General features: G+C 43.3%; 1 protein-coding gene and 1 long non-coding RNA gene across 9 annotated transcripts in view; one reads left to right on the forward strand and one right to left on the reverse strand.

The window, feature by feature from the left end:
• Nucleotides 1–18,935, forward strand: part of LOC310844224 — a 168,170-nt gene extending 149,235 nt beyond the window's left edge. The window contains exon 3 of the long non-coding RNA XR_014564012.1: nucleotides 18,911–18,935. This is a non-coding gene — a long non-coding RNA (uncharacterized lncRNA). The remainder of the gene's footprint in view (nucleotides 1–18,910) is intronic.
• The window catches only part of ARMH3 (armadillo like helical domain containing 3), a 126,102-nt gene that overhangs the window by 19,995 nt on the left and 86,029 nt on the right, over nucleotides 1–20,078 (reverse strand). For all 8 annotated transcript variants that reach the window (XM_083737948.1, XM_083737947.1, XM_083737952.1 and 5 more), the window contains one exon: nucleotides 11,212–11,290. In XM_083737948.1, coding sequence (XP_083594074.1) covers nucleotides 11,212–11,290 — 79 coding nt within the window. The remainder of the gene's footprint in view (nucleotides 1–11,211; nucleotides 11,291–20,078) is intronic.

A 20,078-nucleotide genomic window follows, 5' to 3' on the forward strand; every position in this document is an offset into this window, starting at 1 on the left:
CAGATCACTAAATGCCTGAAGTCCTCACCCAGGTGCAAGACAGCTTAGCAGTGTAAAAATACAGGCTGAATCAGTTTCTTGGCCAGGAATTGGCTGGAGAGAAGAACTACCATGTGGTACAAAGGAAAGTAATGGACAATTGACACAAACAGTTACTCTGTGCTGGGCAGTAGAGGAGTGTGAGCTGCTCCTCCCATGAGCAGAGACAAAGGTCAGGTTTAGGAAGGGACAAACATTTTAGCTAAGCTGATAGTAGGTTTGGCACATTATCCACAATGTGTGGGAGACCTCTGAGGCAAAATCAGGGCAGTTCAAAACACCATACCAGTCTGACTCTTTTCTTTTAAAACACACACTCAGATGGCACAAAGGAAAAGAATGGTCTGGAATGCTGGCTGTGAATGTGCAAGTGATCTGATCTGATCTTTCATACAGGGATGGATATATCCTAGTCAAACAGCATAACTTGGGAAACTAGAAAGCAGGGCAGGGTAAAAGCTGGGAGGTAGCTCTGTCATCTGTTAAATGAAGAATCAGAGCCTACTTTTGAATAAGAATTAAGAAGCTGTAGGAAGTCCTCTAGATCTGGAACTTTTTGGCATGGAGGATGTAGTGACAGATTCTGTTGTCCCATACCAAATTCCCTTTAAGGGGGGGAAATAGAGACTTTAATTATTTCAGGGGGATGGAACTACATATCTGTGAGACCATCTGCCTCTTTGTCAAGAAGATAAACTATTGCCTTGCTTATGGGGTGGGGGAGCTTTGTTTTATTTTGATTGTTTGCTTGCTTCACTGGAGCAAAGCATTCAGAAGCTGCTACTGGTGGCAAGAGGAATGGTTGCCAGGCAATCATATGGTACGTTCAACATAGACCCTTATCTGCCCATCGTCAGAAGAGGGATAGAACCATATACTTGACCATCTTGCTGACTTTCAGATTCCAAGTACAGTGGTGCCTCGCAAGACGAAATTAATTCGTTCCGCAAGTCTTTTCGTCTTGCGAGTTTTTCGTCTTGCGAAGCACGGTTTCCCATAGGAATGCATTGAAAATCAATCAATGCGTTCCTATGGAAACCGCCTTCAGACCAGGTTTGGGGACAGTCTGTCCCCCGACCTCTTCTGAAGGCCGACGTGGGGGGGCGAAAGTCTTTGCTTTCCCCCCCCCTTCCCGGGACAGCGGAGACTTCTCCGCTGTCCGGGGCGATCTTAAAATGCTGGCGGGCGGCAGCGCTGCCGCCCGCCAGCATTTTAAAATCCCCCAGGAAGGCAGGCAGGGGGGGACAAAGACTTTTGCCCCCCACCCGCCTTCAGAAGAGGTCCAGAGGGCTCTCCAAGCTGCGGATAGCAGCCTGCTGCCCCGCGCGAGGGGCAGACATTCGCAGCTTGGGGAGCCCTGCAGGACTTCCCCGCAGGGCTCTCCAAGCTGCGGATAGCAGCCTGCTGCCCCGCGCGAGGGGCGCTCTTAAGAAGAGCGCCCCTCTTAAGAGCGCCCCTCGCGCGGGGCAGCAGGCTGCGCACCTTCCCCTCTGTTCCCGGACCTGTCCTGAAGGCTTGCGGTGGGAGGAGGGCTTTCCACCCCACCGCCAACATTCAGAATGCTGTTCTGAATGTTGGCGGTGGGGAGGAAAAACCCTCCTCCCACCGCAAGCCCCGGGAACAGAGGAGAAGCGCTGCGCACCTTCCCCTCTGTTCCCGGACCTGTCCTGAAGGCTTGCAGTGGGAGGAGGGCTTTCCTGCCCACCGCCAACATTCAGAATGCTGTTCTGAATGTTGGCGGTGGGGAGGAAAAACCCTCCTCCCACCGCAAGCCCCGGGAACAGAGGAGAAGCCCTTCGCGCCTTCCCCTCTGTTCCCGGACCTCCCACCGCAAGCCTTAGGACAGGTCCGGGAACAGAGGAGAAGGCGCGCTGCGCTTCCCCACTGTCCCCGGAGATTTCCCTATGGGCTTTCGTCTTGCGAAGCAAGCCCATAGGGAAATTCGTCTTGCGAAGCCGCTAAAAAATCGGAAAACCCTTTCGTCTTGCAGGTTTTTCGTTTAGCGAGGCATTCGTCTTGCGGGGCACCACTGTACTGTTAAAAGTAACCAACACGCTTCCATTTTTTTTTTAAAGCTATTGGTATAAAACTAAATACATCAGAGAGCAAAAATATTTTATTTGTGAAGTTGAGGGACAACCAATTTTGTTTGCAACAGTCCAGCTTTTAAGGCTTGACCCATGTTGGTTCTGCCTGACAGATGGCTATTAACCAGGGGATGAATCAGGCAAGGTAGCAATGGCACCTAGGAGACAGCAGCCTAGCAGCCTTTCCCCAGCCTACGCATTGGGAAATTGGCAGGAAGGACATGACTCTCCACCAGAGGAGAACCAAGGGCTAGAAAAACTGGGTAATCTTAAAGTGACAGGCTGGCATAGGGCATATTTTCTTCCTTACTTTGGGAAGAGAACATGGTAAGAAAAAGAAGCTCTGTAAAGATCTTGAACCCTATTAAGAAAATAGGGCCATCCCTCATCCTAGTGTCCAGAATTCACCTTTCACCAGGAAGAAGTACAGCAGGTGAAAACTATCCTCCTCTACCTCAAGGAGAAGAGAGGAATGTCAGTATAATGGTCCATTTGTTTGGCACCTGCATATTATCTTTCTGACTTGCCCTGCTCTCTTTAAACTAAAATTTTGGTTGCTCTCCATATAGTTATTTATTTATACATTTTTTATACCCACCATTTCCCTTGACGGGACTCAGTACAGCTATTTCAATTTAACAAAATTGAACCTAGTTCTCCATTAATTTGGCATTATTCAATCTCCTGGCTCTCCAGGACAGATACAACACAGAACAGTGACACATCTCAGCCGAGATATGCAGGATTCCCTTCATGTGGAATGAAAAGCATCCCTTTGGGCACCTAGGGGCTGACAGTCTTTGCCGGCTAACACTTTGAACTGAATTCGCAGTATCTGAAGGTGAGAGGCAAACCAACCACCAAAGCAGTGTTCATTCTCCTGCTTTTACGTTGTCTCCCTACAGACACTGCACCTTTTTGCCTCACAAGCATTTGTTCTGATGCTCCAGGAGACATAGTGGTTGATCTGCTTCCCCCTCCTAGGAAGCAAATAAAAATCAGATGACCTAGTTTGCCACCATGGGGAATAGATGTCACCTACACAGCGCAGATAATCCAGGGGAAAGCAACGGGCGGGCAGGCAGTGTCAGGAGGGCAGCTTACATAGCACTTGCATGTCATGCTACTGAAGTCAATGCCTGAAAGCAGTCAGTGCTTATTGTCCCCTTGGTTTTAGGAAAACTGGGGGGGGGGGGGATACAGATAATCAAATGCTTACAAAAGCTAACAAGCGACAGCTCCTTCTTTAATATCAGATGCAAAAAGTTGTAATTTAATCTATTTTAAACGCAGGCTCTTTTGATTGTTCTTCAGTGGCACTTTAACCAACTGGAGCAGATGGTTAATGGCAGAGCTAATCAACAGCATCACTTTGAACTTGACAACATCCTCCATCACAAAAATCTCAGTGAGCTTCACAAGTCCCAACACATTAAGCCTCAGTGTTAAGAAAGCCACAAGTACCCCCTGCTCCAACTGATGGAATTAAATTATGGAAGTTATTAGGCATTTTTCTACAAGCAAACACAGAGATAATAAAAAATAGAACTAATGAGTGCGCTCTGAGCACTAGCCTGTAACCCAGTGAATTTGGATTATAAATAGAAAATAGGTTAATAATCTGCTATGCTACTCTTGAGTTGATGCTTAGGGAGCAGCAGTTTTACTACCACTGAACCTGCCCTATCACAGAGGCTCGTGGCAAGTTTCAATATACCAAAACAGTAAACAAAGCCATCTCTGAAAGAGTTCCTAAAATTAGACACATCATACAACACTTTGAAAGCTGTTCAAAATAGCAGCCTTGTCTCTCAAAATGTTTCTGCCTGCATCCTCATGCAGACTTAAGATAGCACACCCTATTGTACGGGACAGCTAGGAACAAATATGCTTGGTAAACTCAGCTTGCTATTCTAACACCGAGACAGGCATTCCATGCTGGATGTTTGGCACTGCATAGCAGGATGTCTTAACTCTTGACCTCTATATCTGTACAATAAAAAACACCTGGTGTGAGAGGATCCCTAGTATCCCAACCACTGTCTTTTAACTGCACATTAGAAACACAGAATCTGAACATCCTTAGCAGCAAAAAGATCCTCATTGATTAGTCCCCCCGCCCTGCCGCCATGTAGCAGAAAGTGCTTTCTGACCCCAATGCTTGGATGGGACAAGGAGTATCTATAAAACAAGAAATTAATTGGTTCAAGTTAATTAACTGAAGTAACATCGAAGTTAATTATTTGAAATAACTAGATTACCAACAAGCAACAGCCCTTAAAATAATTAGCAGTAAAATGGTAAAGATTTGTTTAAGAATATCCCAGCATACAGGATTGGTGGGCCAGGAGTTGGAGTACAGAAGAAACAAGCAAACCACAAAAAAAATAGATAGGAAAAAATATAGGGTGGAATCCAACATAGCACTAAGGCAATTGTTGCATCAGTGCAAGGACTATTGCTTGTGCAACGGAAAGTTCCCCCACCTCCCCTTCCCTCCTCCTGCATGCTTCTTAAATTTGAGGAGGGTGTGCACAGGAAGTGGAGAGGGAGGGAAGTTTCACTGTGCAAGCGGAAATTCTTGTGTTCATTTTGATGCATTAGTAGCTTACCTCCTATAGTTTCTAAATTCAAATTTAATCTATACCTAGGATATAGTCATTGCCATGAACTGGCTGGAGAAAGAGGAATGCTGGAAGGAACCAGCTGGAGAAGGCTCAAAGCCCAGGGAGTGGTGGTAGGACAACGATGAGTAGTCAGAGGAAGAAGACTGGGAAGAGGAGGTGTTAGAAGCTGAAGAGGTAACAGGACTTAGTGAGCTGGGAAAGTCTGTGGCAGAGAGAAGTCCAGAATCAGAGGCAGAAGTTGAAGCAGGACAGTAGGATGAAGGAGGCCAAGAGGCAGAAATGAGTCAGGCTGACGAAGAGTCAGGTGTCTCCTCTTCCTGCTGCAGCAAGCTCCCTTCCCCACTTTTCTCCCAGAACCAGAAGAGATATGAAAACTTTGGAGGAGAGCTTGACTGCATGCAGGTGCGGTCTTTGATTGCATGGGGAAAGCCCTGGTGAGGAGGCAGGGACTTTTAGTCTTGCTGATTTTCATGGAGGAAGACCATTGGGAATGAGCTACTCTGCTCATTAGGCCTGACACACAACCAAGTCTGTGGAGGTCATGTTTTTGCTAATAGAAAGTTAACTCCATCTTTGAACTGTGTTATTACTGACTAGCACACTCCTGTGACAGTGAACTACTAAACACCTATAGCACAGGAAATGTATTCTTGCCTAGCCAGTTTATTGGGATGATGCACCTAGTATCTAATGCCCTAGCCTCAACAGGCCTCCCCGCTGAGCTAGTTTCCTGGTGGGAAGCCAGTACCTGCAGACATGCATGAAATCCAAAATGATGCTCCTGCCAAGCTAGTCTATTGGTGAGATGCACCTGGCGCTGCTCTGTTCTCAAACGATGCCCACACACCAATTGCCAAGAAGGCTAAGGAGCACAGACAGTCCAGATGAACTAAAGGTGCTGGAATACCTGGAACCAGAGAGCAGGGCTGAATAGCTCACTATGGAGCGGTGAGGAAACAAGGAGAGGGGTGCGGCTGAAAGATCACTTTAAACATTTCCACCTTTGGAAGAGGTGACTGGGAACTGTTGTGCTCTGTGTCACTAGACAAATCTCAAAAGGAGGGACCGCTGCTAACTACCCTCCAAGACCCTTTCTGAGGATCCCAGGACTCCTCATCATCACTCCTAAAATAAACCCCACATACACCCCAGGGAACCACACAGGGATGGTGGGTGCAGGAGGGAGAACAAACACTTAATGGGGTTGAATGAGAAGAAGAAAGGGGCTGGAAAGAAACTAATGAAGAAGAAAATTAATGTTTCATGGCAGGAGACAGAATGAGAACATGGAAAGGAAGAAACACACTCAACCAAACTGGATAAAAAAAAGAGTTTAGAAAAAAATGGAAAACACACACACCATATAGTCAGAAGATAAACTGCTATATAGAGCCATTCAACCCACCACCTAGACCCCCACAAACTGGGTTGGCTTGGTGGGCAGAATGGCTCCTCCCTTTGGAGATGAGGCGGAAGACCTGGTTGGACCCTGCATGTCACATCTGGTGACAAGTGTCACCCCATCAGAGAAATGTCTTCCATCCTGATCTTGCAAAAATTGTAATCTTCTCATTGAGCTGATTATAATGGGCAAAGTTAACCTAATGTGTCCCATCAGTGAAAGTCTTGTGCAAGGATTTCTGCTTTTGCACCCTCTCCAGTGTGCACACAGAGCCAGTGTGGTGTAGTGGTTAAGAGCAGTAGTCTCGTAATCTGGGGAACCGGGTTCGCGTCTCCGCTCCTCCACATGCAGCTGCTGGGTGACCTTGGGCTAGTCACACTTCTTGTCTCTCAGCCCCACTCACCTCACAGAGTGTTTGTTGTGGGGGAGGAAGGGAAAGGAGATTGTTAGCCGCTTTGAGACTCCTTAAAGGGAGTGAAAGGTGGGATATCAAATCCAAACTCTTCTTCTTCTTCCTCCATCACCATGTACCTTGAATGTGGCTCAGGGGCAGTGAGAAATTCAAGAATAGCACACAGCGGTAGGAGAGGGGGGATTGCTTCATCTGGCAAGCTGCAATGCTTGCACAGATGGAACATTTGGAGGAGTGTGACACTGAATTCCACCCATCACATATGTACTCAGGGAAACCTGACAGATATTTTGGAAATTTAATTGTTTGCAGTAACTGAAATCAATTAATTTTAATTCAAGTAATTAAAAAAAATTAATTTACCTTGGCATCTTGACTATCTCAGAAAGAAACCTGTAATGTGTGTTTCCCTTTAGTTATCAAAAAGAAATATTTTTTGCTTCTGAACTATGAAGAAGTTGCACTTGAAGATCTTTCCTAAACTGTCAAGCTAAGTCCTGTACATAGATACAAGTGAGTCTGATAAACTCAGAAAACATTGTTGCCAAAGTATACTTGCTGCCCTGAAAAGCCTTGATTCTTCCATGTAATTAAAATATAACTAAATTAGAAAATGCATTTATGAAATGGCTGAAAAACCAGGGGAAGGAGGGATCAACTCTCCTGGACGATAAACTGCCCCTGGTATATGGCAAGCCAATCCTGTCTCCAATGTGGCTTTTCTGCCCATTCCATCCTGCTCCAGTGACATTTGTTTTATTGCAACCAATACATTAAATTTAATGGAAGCCACTAAAAGGCACTAAAGCAATTGCTCTGAGGCTTCTCTCTCTCTCTCTCTCTCTCTCTCTCTCTCTCTCTCTCTCTCTTTGTAGTTAAGCAGGGATATTTTTGGGACACAATTAATGTTGTCATATGCATGCTCTAAAGCTGTCACAAGGTATTACATAACTCATGTGTGCTACTCGAACAGTAAACTAGCACAATGTGTACTAGAAGTAAGAAAACCACCACTTCAGCAAGCTGATATCATCCATGAGCTTGGAATTCAAGCCCCAGAAAACAAAGGTTAAAATTCCGGAGTACACTTCATACTTAAATGAAAGCTGGACATTTATGAAATTCTGGTGGTTATTTTGGTGAGTGTGTATGAAAGAGCCTGTTAACAATGAGGACTATTTCAGATCTTTCTTCTATCGGTTTTGGAGCACTAAATACACATGCACAAAGACATTTATGGATATATGACCTGACCATGAAACAAATTAACAGTGGCTTGAAAAAGCTTGAACATATTCTTTCCTGCTCAAAATACCAAGAACAGCCACTTAAAGCAACTACTATATTACCGTATTTTTCGCTCAATAAGACGCACCAGACCACAAGACGCACCTAGTTTTTGGAGGAGGAAAACAAGAAAAAAAATATCCTTAATCCCAGAAGCCAGAACAGCAAGAGGGATCGCTGCTCAGTGAAAGAAGCAATCCCTCTTGCTGTTCTGGCTTCTGGGATAGCTGTGCAGCCTGCACTCGCTCCATAAGACGCACACACATTTCCCCTTACTTTTTAGGAGGGGAAAAGTGAGTCTCATAGAGCAAAAAATACGGTAATTTACTTGTAGCTGGGGACTCAGTACATACCCAGATGTAAAGAGAACAGAGCACAGCACTTAGGATCATGGTGGGGATATGTGAGCCTGCAAACAGCAACTCCTAAGTTTATTTGCTTTTAAAAACTTGTTTGAAATAAACTGATGAAAAGCAGACGAAGCAGAAGAAAATTTAGCTAATAGCTTTACACAAATTAGTATTACTGAGCAACAGAGCTCTTATTACATCATAACTGTAATCACTAAGGGAAGAGCTAAATGTCATGAGACAGACAATCCCAGCAAAATTACTAAAGGTTTGAATCAGGAGAACTAGATAGGAAATGCATGACAATGCAGAATAAGAATGTGGAATGACAGCATGATATAGTAGTTTTGCTACAGCTGATTGAAAGAAACGGGGCACAAAGACAGAACTGGCTGAATACATCTGCCCTGACTGTGCAGCAAAAATTACAGCAGTCGCTTGAAGGTTTCCACAATATGGCTTGTTCTGGTCCATCTCTTTGGGGGAGTGACCAGCAGAGTAGTCCACACACTCTGAGGGTTAAACTTAATTATCCTCCCCACATCCACATCCAGCAGAGTAGGAAATGAAATGGAGGGACAAAAAATGAGCAAGTATTGAGAGGCAAATGCATAGTGAACAATAAGAAGTACTCTACATATTATAAAATTGGGAAAGCCTGCATGCAAACTGAGAAGCATGTTAACTAAGTCACAATGCCTGGATGCAACAATTGCTTTGTGGAGTTGCCTGCATAGCCGGGGGAGGGGGTAGACTTGATCACAATGACATTCCCTAGTTTTGAAAACCGGATAGCCAGACCTTTCACCAGATGTAACTTCTCTCCTATCTACTACAATGCTGGTAGTTGTATGCTTGATAGTAGTAATGCTTAGGATTACAAAAGAGCACAGATATAATCCATGAATAATCATGCAATTTACTTAATTATTTATATGTTACAAAATTGGATTTCTTATCAGATTTTAACAGGAGATATCCTTTCAAAAAAGCATATTCAATGCTTACAACACACTACTGCCAAAAAATATTGCGCTCTCTCACCCTCACCCTGCTTTAGCCAATGTATTTAATATGATGTTCCAAATTATTAACAGTCTGTGTGTGCTATCTAGTCAAGCTATTTGTTCAAAACACTGGAATATGGCCAAGGTTGCCAAGCCTGGTTGCCTTGAAAACAGGTGCAAGATCCCTCCTATCCCTAATCTCTGATATCATGGTTCATGGTGAGGGCAAAGCAACCTGCTGGAAGGAGGTGTGGGTGGTTATTGATTTGTTTCTGTTCTTGAGGGGTTTTTTGGCCTTGTATTTTTATGTTGTAAACTGACCTGAGGACTACAGATGATGGGGGCAGTATACAAATTTAATAACTAAAAATAGAAACAAATATATTGGCTTCATTTGCCCTCAGTGAAATCATTACTCTCACTAGCTGATCTGTGATTGGCTAGGTTCATTAGTCTCAGGAAGATGTTCCAGTTTAAAAAACCAGGCAGTGAATAGCAGCGAGGAGATAGGAAGGTAAACAAAATTTGAGTGTTCACTGAACATTCTACCCCTTCTCCAAAGCTTTACCTCCATGCACAAAATGGAAATGGCTACCATTTAGCATAGCCCTAGCCTAGACCTTCCTCCTTTGGATGCCATCCGGAGGTCCCACCTCTTTTTAATTAACTCCTCTCTATTTTGATCTTTCTGCCACTTTGGGGTAATGCTTCCATTTGAAAGAAGAAATGAAACCACTTCCCTGCTTCCTAATATTCTCTCCTCAAACTGCTCTGTGCATCAGAGCTGATTTCATTACCTGCCGCCTGCTGCTGCTGGTGGTTTTATTTAAAGCACAGGCGTGTGGTGAAGAAAGAATTCAGCATGACCTCCCTGAACTGCTGGGGGATGAATGCTCCACTGCACTGACAGGGAGAAGCTGCTTCCCTTTCTTAAAACTAGCAGACTAAGCCAAGCATGGTTGCAAAGCCTCCCACATCCAGGGCCCCATTTTCAATTACTGCACGTGCTGAAAGGGTTTAAAAAAAGAAGTAAAAAAAAGCATAGGCTGATAATAATCAACAGTGAACAGATGAATGAGAATCTGTAAAATACAACATCATAGAACATAGTAACGGGTACAGCAACTCCTGGCAAGAAAATTAAGTTGAATAGATTGTCTGGAGCTTGGCAGTACTCTTTCTGCAGAGGAACTGTACAAAGGAAAGCCAACAAGAACAAGGATGCTGCATCATTAACCCCTACCTTCAGGTTATCTTGCAATGCATCAACATAATAAATTGTAACTGAAGGGAAAGAAGGGTGGACCAAGTGTATGACTAGCTACTGCCAAGCTTCAAAATTCCTAAGCCCCAGTTCTCTCTGTGTGTTTTAATTAAATGGACAAGAAGGTCAACCTTTTCCTCCCTGAAGCTATTTAACTTCAGGAAGGCCCATTTACACAGCTCTGACAGGCAAGGAAGTAGAGGAATCAGGTTGAATTATGATAAAATAAAATATAACCCTAATTGCTCTCTCTATGAAAAATCTCCTCATTTAGAAATGTACTTAAAATAGCTATTCATGGCTTAGTGAATTCCATTACACTGAAAAGTCAGCATCAACTATTACGTATATTCACATAATCCTAGCACTCCCCCAAATTAAGTTGCATTCCAAATGTTTGCCAAGATCTCACTGTGCATTTCCAGAGTCATCACTTATCAAGTACACATTTGCAAATGAGAAACCACCTTGACCCTGCTGTGCATTCTCTTTCAATTCAGGGTAGTCTTGGAAAAAGTCCTTCTTCCTGGGCCACAGCTCTGCCTTCCTAGACTTAAACCATGTGGCAGCACATGCCCCATTTATTGCTCATGTGATGCTATTTTGAAAGCTTGCTAAACCCTAGCAAGGGGTAATATAAGGCTTCCAATGCAGTCAGCCGGGACAGAGTAGGGTGAACTCTTCTGAACAGTGCTCCATAAGAAATAACAGAATTAAAAAGATGCATGTAACTCACCTGTTCTTCTGAAAGCTGTGAGATGTGATTCACAGCTGCGTAAGACTCTATCTTTGGATTGAAATGGTTGATAATGGCTCTGAAACAGAGAGAGAAATTTTACATTCATATAGGAAGGTCAGAGAGTGAAAATATTCCCCATTACGTGTTGCAAAGAAGCCTTTTCTTCTACTGTATTGCATAGCTGTGGTGTCATTTTAGCTGACAAAGTTTAAAATCAACAGCTCAAAGGCATATATTTACACATATCAGTTCTACATGGAAAACCAATAAAAATTAGGGCCATCTGGTGGTTACTAAGTTACCTGGGATTTCTTATTTGACACCATACTATTTCTTATTCGACACCATACCTTGAAGCCCTCCTCTTGAGTTTGCCTGAAACAGATTCTAGAATAATATATCCATACATATAGTCTTGGTCTGTTCAGTCATCTGGATATTTCTGCTTCAAACAGATTATATATATATTTTCAGGGGGGGGGAGGTTCTCAGTAATTATGATCTAACAAAAAATGCAGCTGAGGAGATGAGGTTCTAGGGATCAATCAGCAATTTCCCTTCTCTGATGGCTCCAGTGTTCACAGTCACCCTAAACATGAAGCAGCTTATGTTTTGCTACACAAGAGCTGAATGTAGACATAGGTTGCTCATTTTCAAAGTTGCAAAACAATGCTGGCATCGGGCCTGTCTGCATGTATGATACTTCTTGCCTGTTGGAATCTTTCAGCCTTTCAGTGCTGAGTAGTCTCAGACAGTACTCAAATCCAGAAATTGCCACAATGGTTCTCAGACTTCAATTATGCTGTCCTCAGAAACATTTATTATTATTATTATTATATTATTATTATTATTATTATTATTACCCCGCCCATCTGGTTGGGTTACTCTGGGCGGCTTCCAACAGAATATTAAACAGAATAAAACTTCAAACATTAAAAACTTCCCTAAACAGGACTGCCTTCAGATGTCTTCTTAAAGTCAGATAGTTGTTTATTTCCTTGACATCTGGTGGGAGGGCATTCCACAGGGCAGGTGCCACCACTGAGAAGGCCCTCTGCCTAGTTCCCTGCAACCTCACTTCTTGCAGCGAGGGAACTGCCAGAAGGCCCTCGGAGCTGGACCTCAGTGTCCGTGCTGAACGATGGGGGAGGAGACACTCCTTCAGGTATACTGGACCGAGGCCGTTTAGGGCTTTAAAGGTCAGCACCCATACTTTGAATTGTGCTCAGAAACATACTGGGAGCCAGTGTAGGTCTTTCAGGACTGGTGTTATGTGGTCTCAGCTGCCAGGGTAACAGCTGCTATGCTAGTTTCCCAGCAGATGTGATGCTGTTACTTACTAGGAGATGGGAGGTGCGGCAGGGAAGTCAGCGCAGTGCAAGCATGCCAGCAGGACTGCCAAATTCACATCGTATTGACTTCTTGGTAAGCAAAAGTAATCCATCTGCTGAGAAACTAATGTAGCAGCTGCACCATATCAGATGAGCCACCTATGACTATCCCATAGCACCACTATTTTGGGAGGATTGGTCAGTCATATTACCAGAAAATCTCCAGCACTAAGACAATACTGTATATTAGAGGAGAGTTTTAAGTCGAGTTCTTCCCAAGCAAATTTTATCAGCCAGGGCAGTCTATGGTGCATTGTGTATACAGTTGCATGTAGCTTCTTAAGTATGCTCTCTGTGGCCTAATGTGATATTAACCGAAACAGATAGTAAAACAGCAAAATATGATACTAATGACACTTCTGACCCAACTATAGCATCAAAGGTAGACAACATGTAAGCAACCTTATCTGCAAAGCGCATAATAAACAAGTCACAGCTGAATGGAGATGCTGACAAGAACAATATGATATTTCAAATAACTTCCACTTACTCCTCAGTACAATGTTGAATCCCCGTACAAGGCTATTAGAGTCTTAGGAGTTAAGACAATAAAAATGTATTTTTATATATTGAGAATATTTCTAAACCACCCTCCATCAGCAGATTGCAAGGTGGTATATAAAAGTGCAAATAAAATTAAGTCTCATACAACATACAACTGCAATTTGTGACCAACACAAAATAAAATAAAACAAAGGCAAATGGAGATAAAGCATGAACTTCCTTTTTGTTTCAGGTTGTTAAAAGTCTCCCAGTTCAATGAATACAAATACTGATTTCTTTATGGTAAGTGTGATAACAGCTCTTCTAAAAGTAAATTGCTTTCATAGACATAGCAGAGGTCAATACATTACATGAACACTAAGGAGATGAAGAAACGATTCAAATGATTGCCTACAAAGGCTGCACTTGTTTCCCTAACCTAAAACTTTTCTTAGTTCTTGGAACTAAGTTCTCTCTCCAAACCTCTTGCACACAGAACCCTTAGAATCCATTCCTTATTCCAACTACTAGACAACATTTGCATTCGCATGCTAAAAGTCTTTATTTTGATAATTTTGCTTTTATATAATCATTGTACAGAATACAGTGTCCCATAATGAGCAAAGGGGGGCAAGCAAAACCCTTTGTAAAAAGACAGCTGTATTCATCCAATGAGAAGGAACTGGCTCTCAGCCCACTATGCTTTATCAAGGAGATTAGTGCCAGGGTAGGAATAAAGTTTCATTTTTGGTGGTGATGGGAGGGAAGTATACTTTGAGGAGACGCTTTACCTACTGCTACAAAAAAGTAACAGAGGAGCAAAACACACACATCCTTCTCAATATACAGCCATACCTCGGGTTAAATATGCTTCGGGTTGAGCATTTTTGGGTTGCGCTCTGCGGCGACCCGGAAGTAACGGAAAACGTTACTTCCGGGTTTCGCTGCTCGCGCATGCGCTCAAAATGACGTCAAGCGCATGCGCGGAAGTGGTGAATCGCGACCCGTGCATGCGCAGACACGGCTTGCATTCACTTTAGGATATGAACAGGGCTCCGGAACGGATCCTGTTGGCATCCAGAGGTACCACTGTAGATATATCTAAACTTAAACATTGAATTCAAGAGGGGGAAACCATTAATATTAGATAACAATACAGTGGTGCCCCGCAAGACGAATGCCTCGCAAGACGAAAAACCCGCAAGACGAAAGGGTTTTTCGGTTTTTGCGTCGCTTCGCTAGACGATTTTCCCTATGGGCTTGCTTCGCAAGAAGAAAGCCCATAGGGAAATCTCCGGGGACCTCTTTTAAATGCTGGCGGTGGGGAGCAAAGCCTTTCCCCCCCCTCCGGCCTTCAGAAGAGGTCCAGGAAGGCCGGCGGGGGCCGAAAGGCTTTGCTCCCCACCGCCAGCATTTTAAAAGCGGTCCGGGATAGCAGGGAAGCGCTTCCCGCTATCCCGGACGGCTTTTGAAGGCAGACGGGGGGGAGCAAAAACATTTGCCCCCCCCCCAAAGTCTTTGCTCCCCCCTGCCTGCCTTCCCGGGAGAGCGGAGAATCGCAGGCGGGAGGGGGAGCAAAGACTTTCACCCCCCGCCGGCCTTCAGAAGAGGTCGGGGGACAGACTGTCCCCGGACCTGGTCTGAAGGCGGTTTCCATAGGAACGCATTGATTGATTTTCAATGCATTCCTATGGGAAACCGTGCTTCGCAAGACGAAAAACTCGCAAGACGAAAAGACTTGCGGAACGAATTAATTTCGTCTTGCGAGGCACCACTGTATTATCAATCCAAAGAGAACAAGAGTAGCTGGAAGTCCCCAGGAGTCCCCAACCTAGGTGATATCCTCTATAAATATTGTATTCATAACATACTCAGACATTCTAGGACTTGGGTAAGGTAACCCAACAAAACTTCACAGTAAGTCCAATTTTTCTCTCTTGGAAGGGGGGGGGGCAGAGTAGTATGTAGCTAGAACATTTCTATCAAGAAGTATTATGGGAAGGAAACAGGGATCGCTCCTCCACTTTCCCTTCAGCACACCCCTTAACACTGCCTGCAACAGGAGCAGCAGCTTCTTTTCAAAGCAAGCTGCTCTCCCCCTCCAACTGAGACCAGTGACTTTGATGGATTCCACTTGCCTATGCCAGCATCATAATGCAGCACTAATGTATTTTCTGGACCACAAAAATAATTAGTTTTGGTGTGGCTTAGCACTTCTAAAAGTTATTGATTCACTCCAAGCTACATGCAGCATGACCTTTTATCCCTGCCCTCCTATGGTAAGGAGGAGCATATGGTATTCATGAGGTGCAGGGAGGGGTTCCTTCATAAACAGATAACACATGACTGCACTTTAATTTAGTCAGATCCAGCCTTCCTACATAGTCCTATTCTGCAGAACTTCGGAGCAAGAGAGCTTGCTATAAAGCACTCTTCTAAGTAGCTAGAAAAGGAGAACTGTGAAGAGGCCACAGAACGAACTATGAATGGAGGGATTCCCATCTGCCATCATTTAGATCCCCTGGGAAACTCACTAAGCCTTCTGAAGCCTGGAACTGGGTGTATGGAGAGCAGCTGAGTGACCGCTCAATGCAAGACAATTGTAGACATCCAGAGGAAGTTCCATCAGACTTTGGTGCCTGTCCATAAACTCCAGAGTGAAAGACTAGGGTGAAGTCATCATTTTCAGGGGCCCCTCTTCCTTGTGAGAAAGTTTGGGCTGACCCTTCGAGTGTTCTCAAAATATTGAGTGGTATTCAACTAACCCACCCTGTCAGTGCAAGGATTTCCACCTGCACAATGAGACCTTCTCCCCTCAAGGAGAACAAGCAGCACAAGCAGCAATCCTTGTTCACTTAGCGCTATACTGGATTTCATCCAGTATTTTAAGTGTAGAGAGCTCAGCAGCAATTTTGCAAAGATTTCAGTCTTCTCTTATAGTACCACCTTATTAATGTCAGCCATGCATAAATGGCAAGAAGTACCAAACATGTGAAATGAGATGAATATGACAGAAGGATGAAAAGGGGAAAACAGAGAATAAAATATCCAAGTAAAATTACCTTATGGGCAGCTAGAGAGTCAGAGCATAGAATAAATCAATAAAAACAATTTGATAAAAGCAATCAAAAGTGACTGTCAAAAGCCCCATGGCAACAAACAAGGATGGTCCTGGCAGGATCTATCAGAGGGAGCAGGAAATAGGAGGGGTCCAGATAGTCTGCCCAGATGCTGCTGGACATCCCAGCTGTCAACCTGCCTCTAGAGATTGAGATTGCCCTGGCAACCAGGGAGGTAAATGAGCCTGAATCAGATAGTGAGATGGCCCCATCTCGAAAGATGTGCTGTTAAATGTGCTGGCAAGCAGATCCAGCCTACACACAGGAGTGCCCGCTTGCTTGTCCAGTCCCATTGTTTGGGACATGAATCATGTGACCATCCCGCTCTGCAAAGCAGGAGCAAAGTGGACATGTCAGCTGTTGTGACAATGTGTTAGCTTCTGCCAACCATGTATCTTACACTTTTATTTCTGAATTACTGATTCTGAAGCCTGTATCTTAATCTATGTTTAAACTATGTGATGACTTTTGGAATAAACCTTTGAGAATTCTCAAGTCGAGAGTTTGAGTACTTTGTCTGAGAGTGGGAGCCAGGAGAGTGATGCTTGATGAACTACTCATATATATTGCCAATTGAAAAACATATTTTTAAGTAATAGCTAGAAGACCATTACCTCCAGTACAGGCCAGGGCAAATTTTAAGATTTTCCAATGAGACCCTGTTAGTGGTTTCACAACTACCAGATCACTACAAGCGTTGTAGTGATAACATTCGCCATCTCCCTGTGGAATGATGTGCAATTCATGAGCCTTTAAATGCTTCTTAAAAACTTACCTGTTTACACAAGCTTTTTAAAGAAAACTCTTGACTCTTAATTTTAAATTGTTTTTGATTTGCACACTAGTTTTACTTCTGATACAGCTTTGTTCTGCTATAAGATTTTAATTATATATACATATTTTAAGCTCTAAGAGGCAAATAGCCACCTGAGCCAGCAAGTTTATTTGGAAAAAGACACTGGTGTGGGTGTAGAAAGAATACATAATGTGGGTGTGGATATTACATAATGTGTAGCTTGGCCATTACTCTTTTCCTAGTGAGCGTTCATATACTTTAACTGTTTCAGCCAGAAGACACCCAACCCTGGTTATGTCCATAGAACTCAAGTACTCCTTTGGTGTACTTGCTTACGACTTCCTCCGGATACTGGTGGTAATACAGGTAGAGTCAGCAGGCCTAACATTACTACTACTGTTGCTTCATGCAAACAACAAATAGATTTTATGAGAGCACTAATTTCCTCTTGAACATGATGCGTACTACCCTGACTCATCATATCAAATTGTGGGGAGAATCATAGCTCAGTGAAAGAGTACATGTGATACATACAAAACGATCCAAGTTCAACCTGACATCTCCAGGTGGGCTGGGAGAGACACACGAAATTCTGGAGAGCTGCTGCCAGTCAGTGTAGGCAATACTGAGCTAAAGGGAGAAATGAACTGCTGCTGTATAAACAGCGTTCTGTGCTCCTTTGCTCTAAAAGTTTAATTATGGGTACTTGTCCAAGTAAGAAATTTGCCCTAGAGTACATTGCTTGCCTCATAACTTGCCTCTGAGCAATTAACTCAATTGGATAAGTTTATTGTTACCATGCTTATACAAATCCGATATATATATAATCAAGGCAACTGTGACTTAATTCTCTTCAAATGCAGCCTCCTCATGGTTTCAATTCCAGAAGTAGGTGAGCAAAACAGAATAAAGCAAAGCCAGCAAAAAATATTTTAAAATCTGTACTAATCCCCTGATTCACATCTGAAGCTGGGTTCAATTGGCTCTTCCCTTAGCAATGTGCTTTATTCACAGCACCCCAACTTCTAACTTCTCATAAAGTCACTGAACTGCACATTAGTATAAACACAAAAGCCCTGTTTTAGACAGCACTGTGCTTTAAAGATGCGTCTATTCCATGCTATTTTAAATTTCTTTTTCAGATTAATAATGCAACTGTGACGCAAATTATCTAAGAATTAACTACTCAAGAGCAAAACTATTGTAATTCAGGTCTCTGCTATGGATCCAGAATACCCTGGACAGGTCTCCTATTTTATAGATTAGCCACAAACAGGATATTGATTCACCTTAAACTCAGAGCTGTTTGAGACAGACACTATTTTCCATGGCAAATGAACATCAAAGTAATTTTCTTGCACAGAACTGGGCAGGAAACAAAGGCACCTTTGACTAGCACATATTTCATCGCTGAAGTGGCAACACAAATTCACTGGAATTATGCAACATTGATGAATTTGCTTTAGTACAAACTGAAAGTCAGCCTGCTGAGAGACAAAGGCAGACTTTTCACCTGGAAAAGAACACACCTGTTTGGCAGGAAGCTTCTGATTAGAAAGGCAAGCAATCTTCAAGCCAATGTTAAGGGGAAAGCCAGGTTTATGTCTCCTTCAGTGCATAGAAGATGCATTCAGACATAATGCTGAGCCAAGAGGTATGGTTTGTTTAATCACACTGGGCAAAGGTTCCATGCTTGTGGCTTGTTTCTCCCACAAAAGAAATGTTGGCTTCAGATCATGATTTATGTGGAGGGAAGCAAACCATGATAACTGGTTCAGATGCAACGCTAAGTCAACTGCTGTTTCCCTGAAGAAGTGTGCATGCACACGAAAGCTCATACCAAGAACTGACTTAGTTGGTCTTTAAGGTGCTACTGGAAGGAATTTTTTTTGTTTTGACTATGGCAGACCAACACGGCTACCTATCTGTAACTGCTGTTTCCCTGATCCACTGTGGCAGGAGCAAAGTGGGAATGCTCAAACTATGTGCACCTTTTAAAACTTTTAACATTGCAATCATGCTTTAAATGAGCCATCAAGTAACAGGAATCTATTCTTTGTTGCTGTTGCTGTTTTATTAAACCTGGGCAAAAAAGCCAGAGTTAGTTGCTCCAGATTTTGGGGGTTCTTTCTCCCAAGTCTGTTGGCATGAGAAATCTTGCATTCTCATCCTTCTCCATCTCCCTTTTCATTACTGAAGCCCAATTGCCTCCACTTCACCACCAGTCAGCTATGCAAATAATGAAAGGTAATGAGTTCCACTAATTCATTCCTCTTTACTTAGTTGGTCCATAAGCCAACGAAAGTTATCACCTCTCTATTTCCACACCCCCTTGAATTTTGTTCTGTTTCTAACCTAGTTTTTCTGCACACCTAAGGCATAAGCTCTTCAGCTCTTAACTCTTTGCCAAACCACTGCATTATTCACATACCTTCTCTCATGACACACTGTGCCCCTGCCCCAATAAAAGCACCTCTTCCTCTGCTCTGCTATCCTCACATATTTCCACCCCCTGGAAACCTGCTCTCTTCTCTACCCATCTCATCCCAGAAACCCCTAGCATTTACATCAACAATCACTTTAAAACCCTCTAATTGTGCCCAAATTCCTAGCATTTACAAAAATAATCACTTTAAAACCATCTATTTGTGCCCAGCTTCCTCTTCCCCCACCCCCTTTCCATACTCTTACTAGAGAATTGGGATATTTTACAGCACATGCTTGCTTTTCTGCTTAGCTCCTGCTTTTACCTATAGTTGCCAGAATAATGAACAGTTCTGAGCATTTATTAGCACCATAAATTCTGGTTAGGATTAAGTGCTTTAAATAAATTGTTCCATTAATTTCTTCTTGATAAAATTCACTGCTCTCCTCTGGAATACTCTCGTCTCAGGCCTCTTCAATTCTCTTTAAAAAGAACAACAGATTTCAGTAGCACTTGAACACCAGTATTAACACAGCATTCAAAATTCCTCTCCAAATGTTAAGGGGTCCGTGTCTGAAAAGTGCACACAGGCGTGTCAACCAGGGCATATGGTAACAGAACATCCCACCATGTGCCAGTTGACACACAAA

Source organism: Podarcis gaigeae, assembly GCF_964106915.1.
Source record: "Podarcis gaigeae genome assembly, chromosome: 5".
NCBI classification, from domain to species: domain Eukaryota; kingdom Metazoa; phylum Chordata; class Lepidosauria; order Squamata; family Lacertidae; genus Podarcis; species Podarcis gaigeae.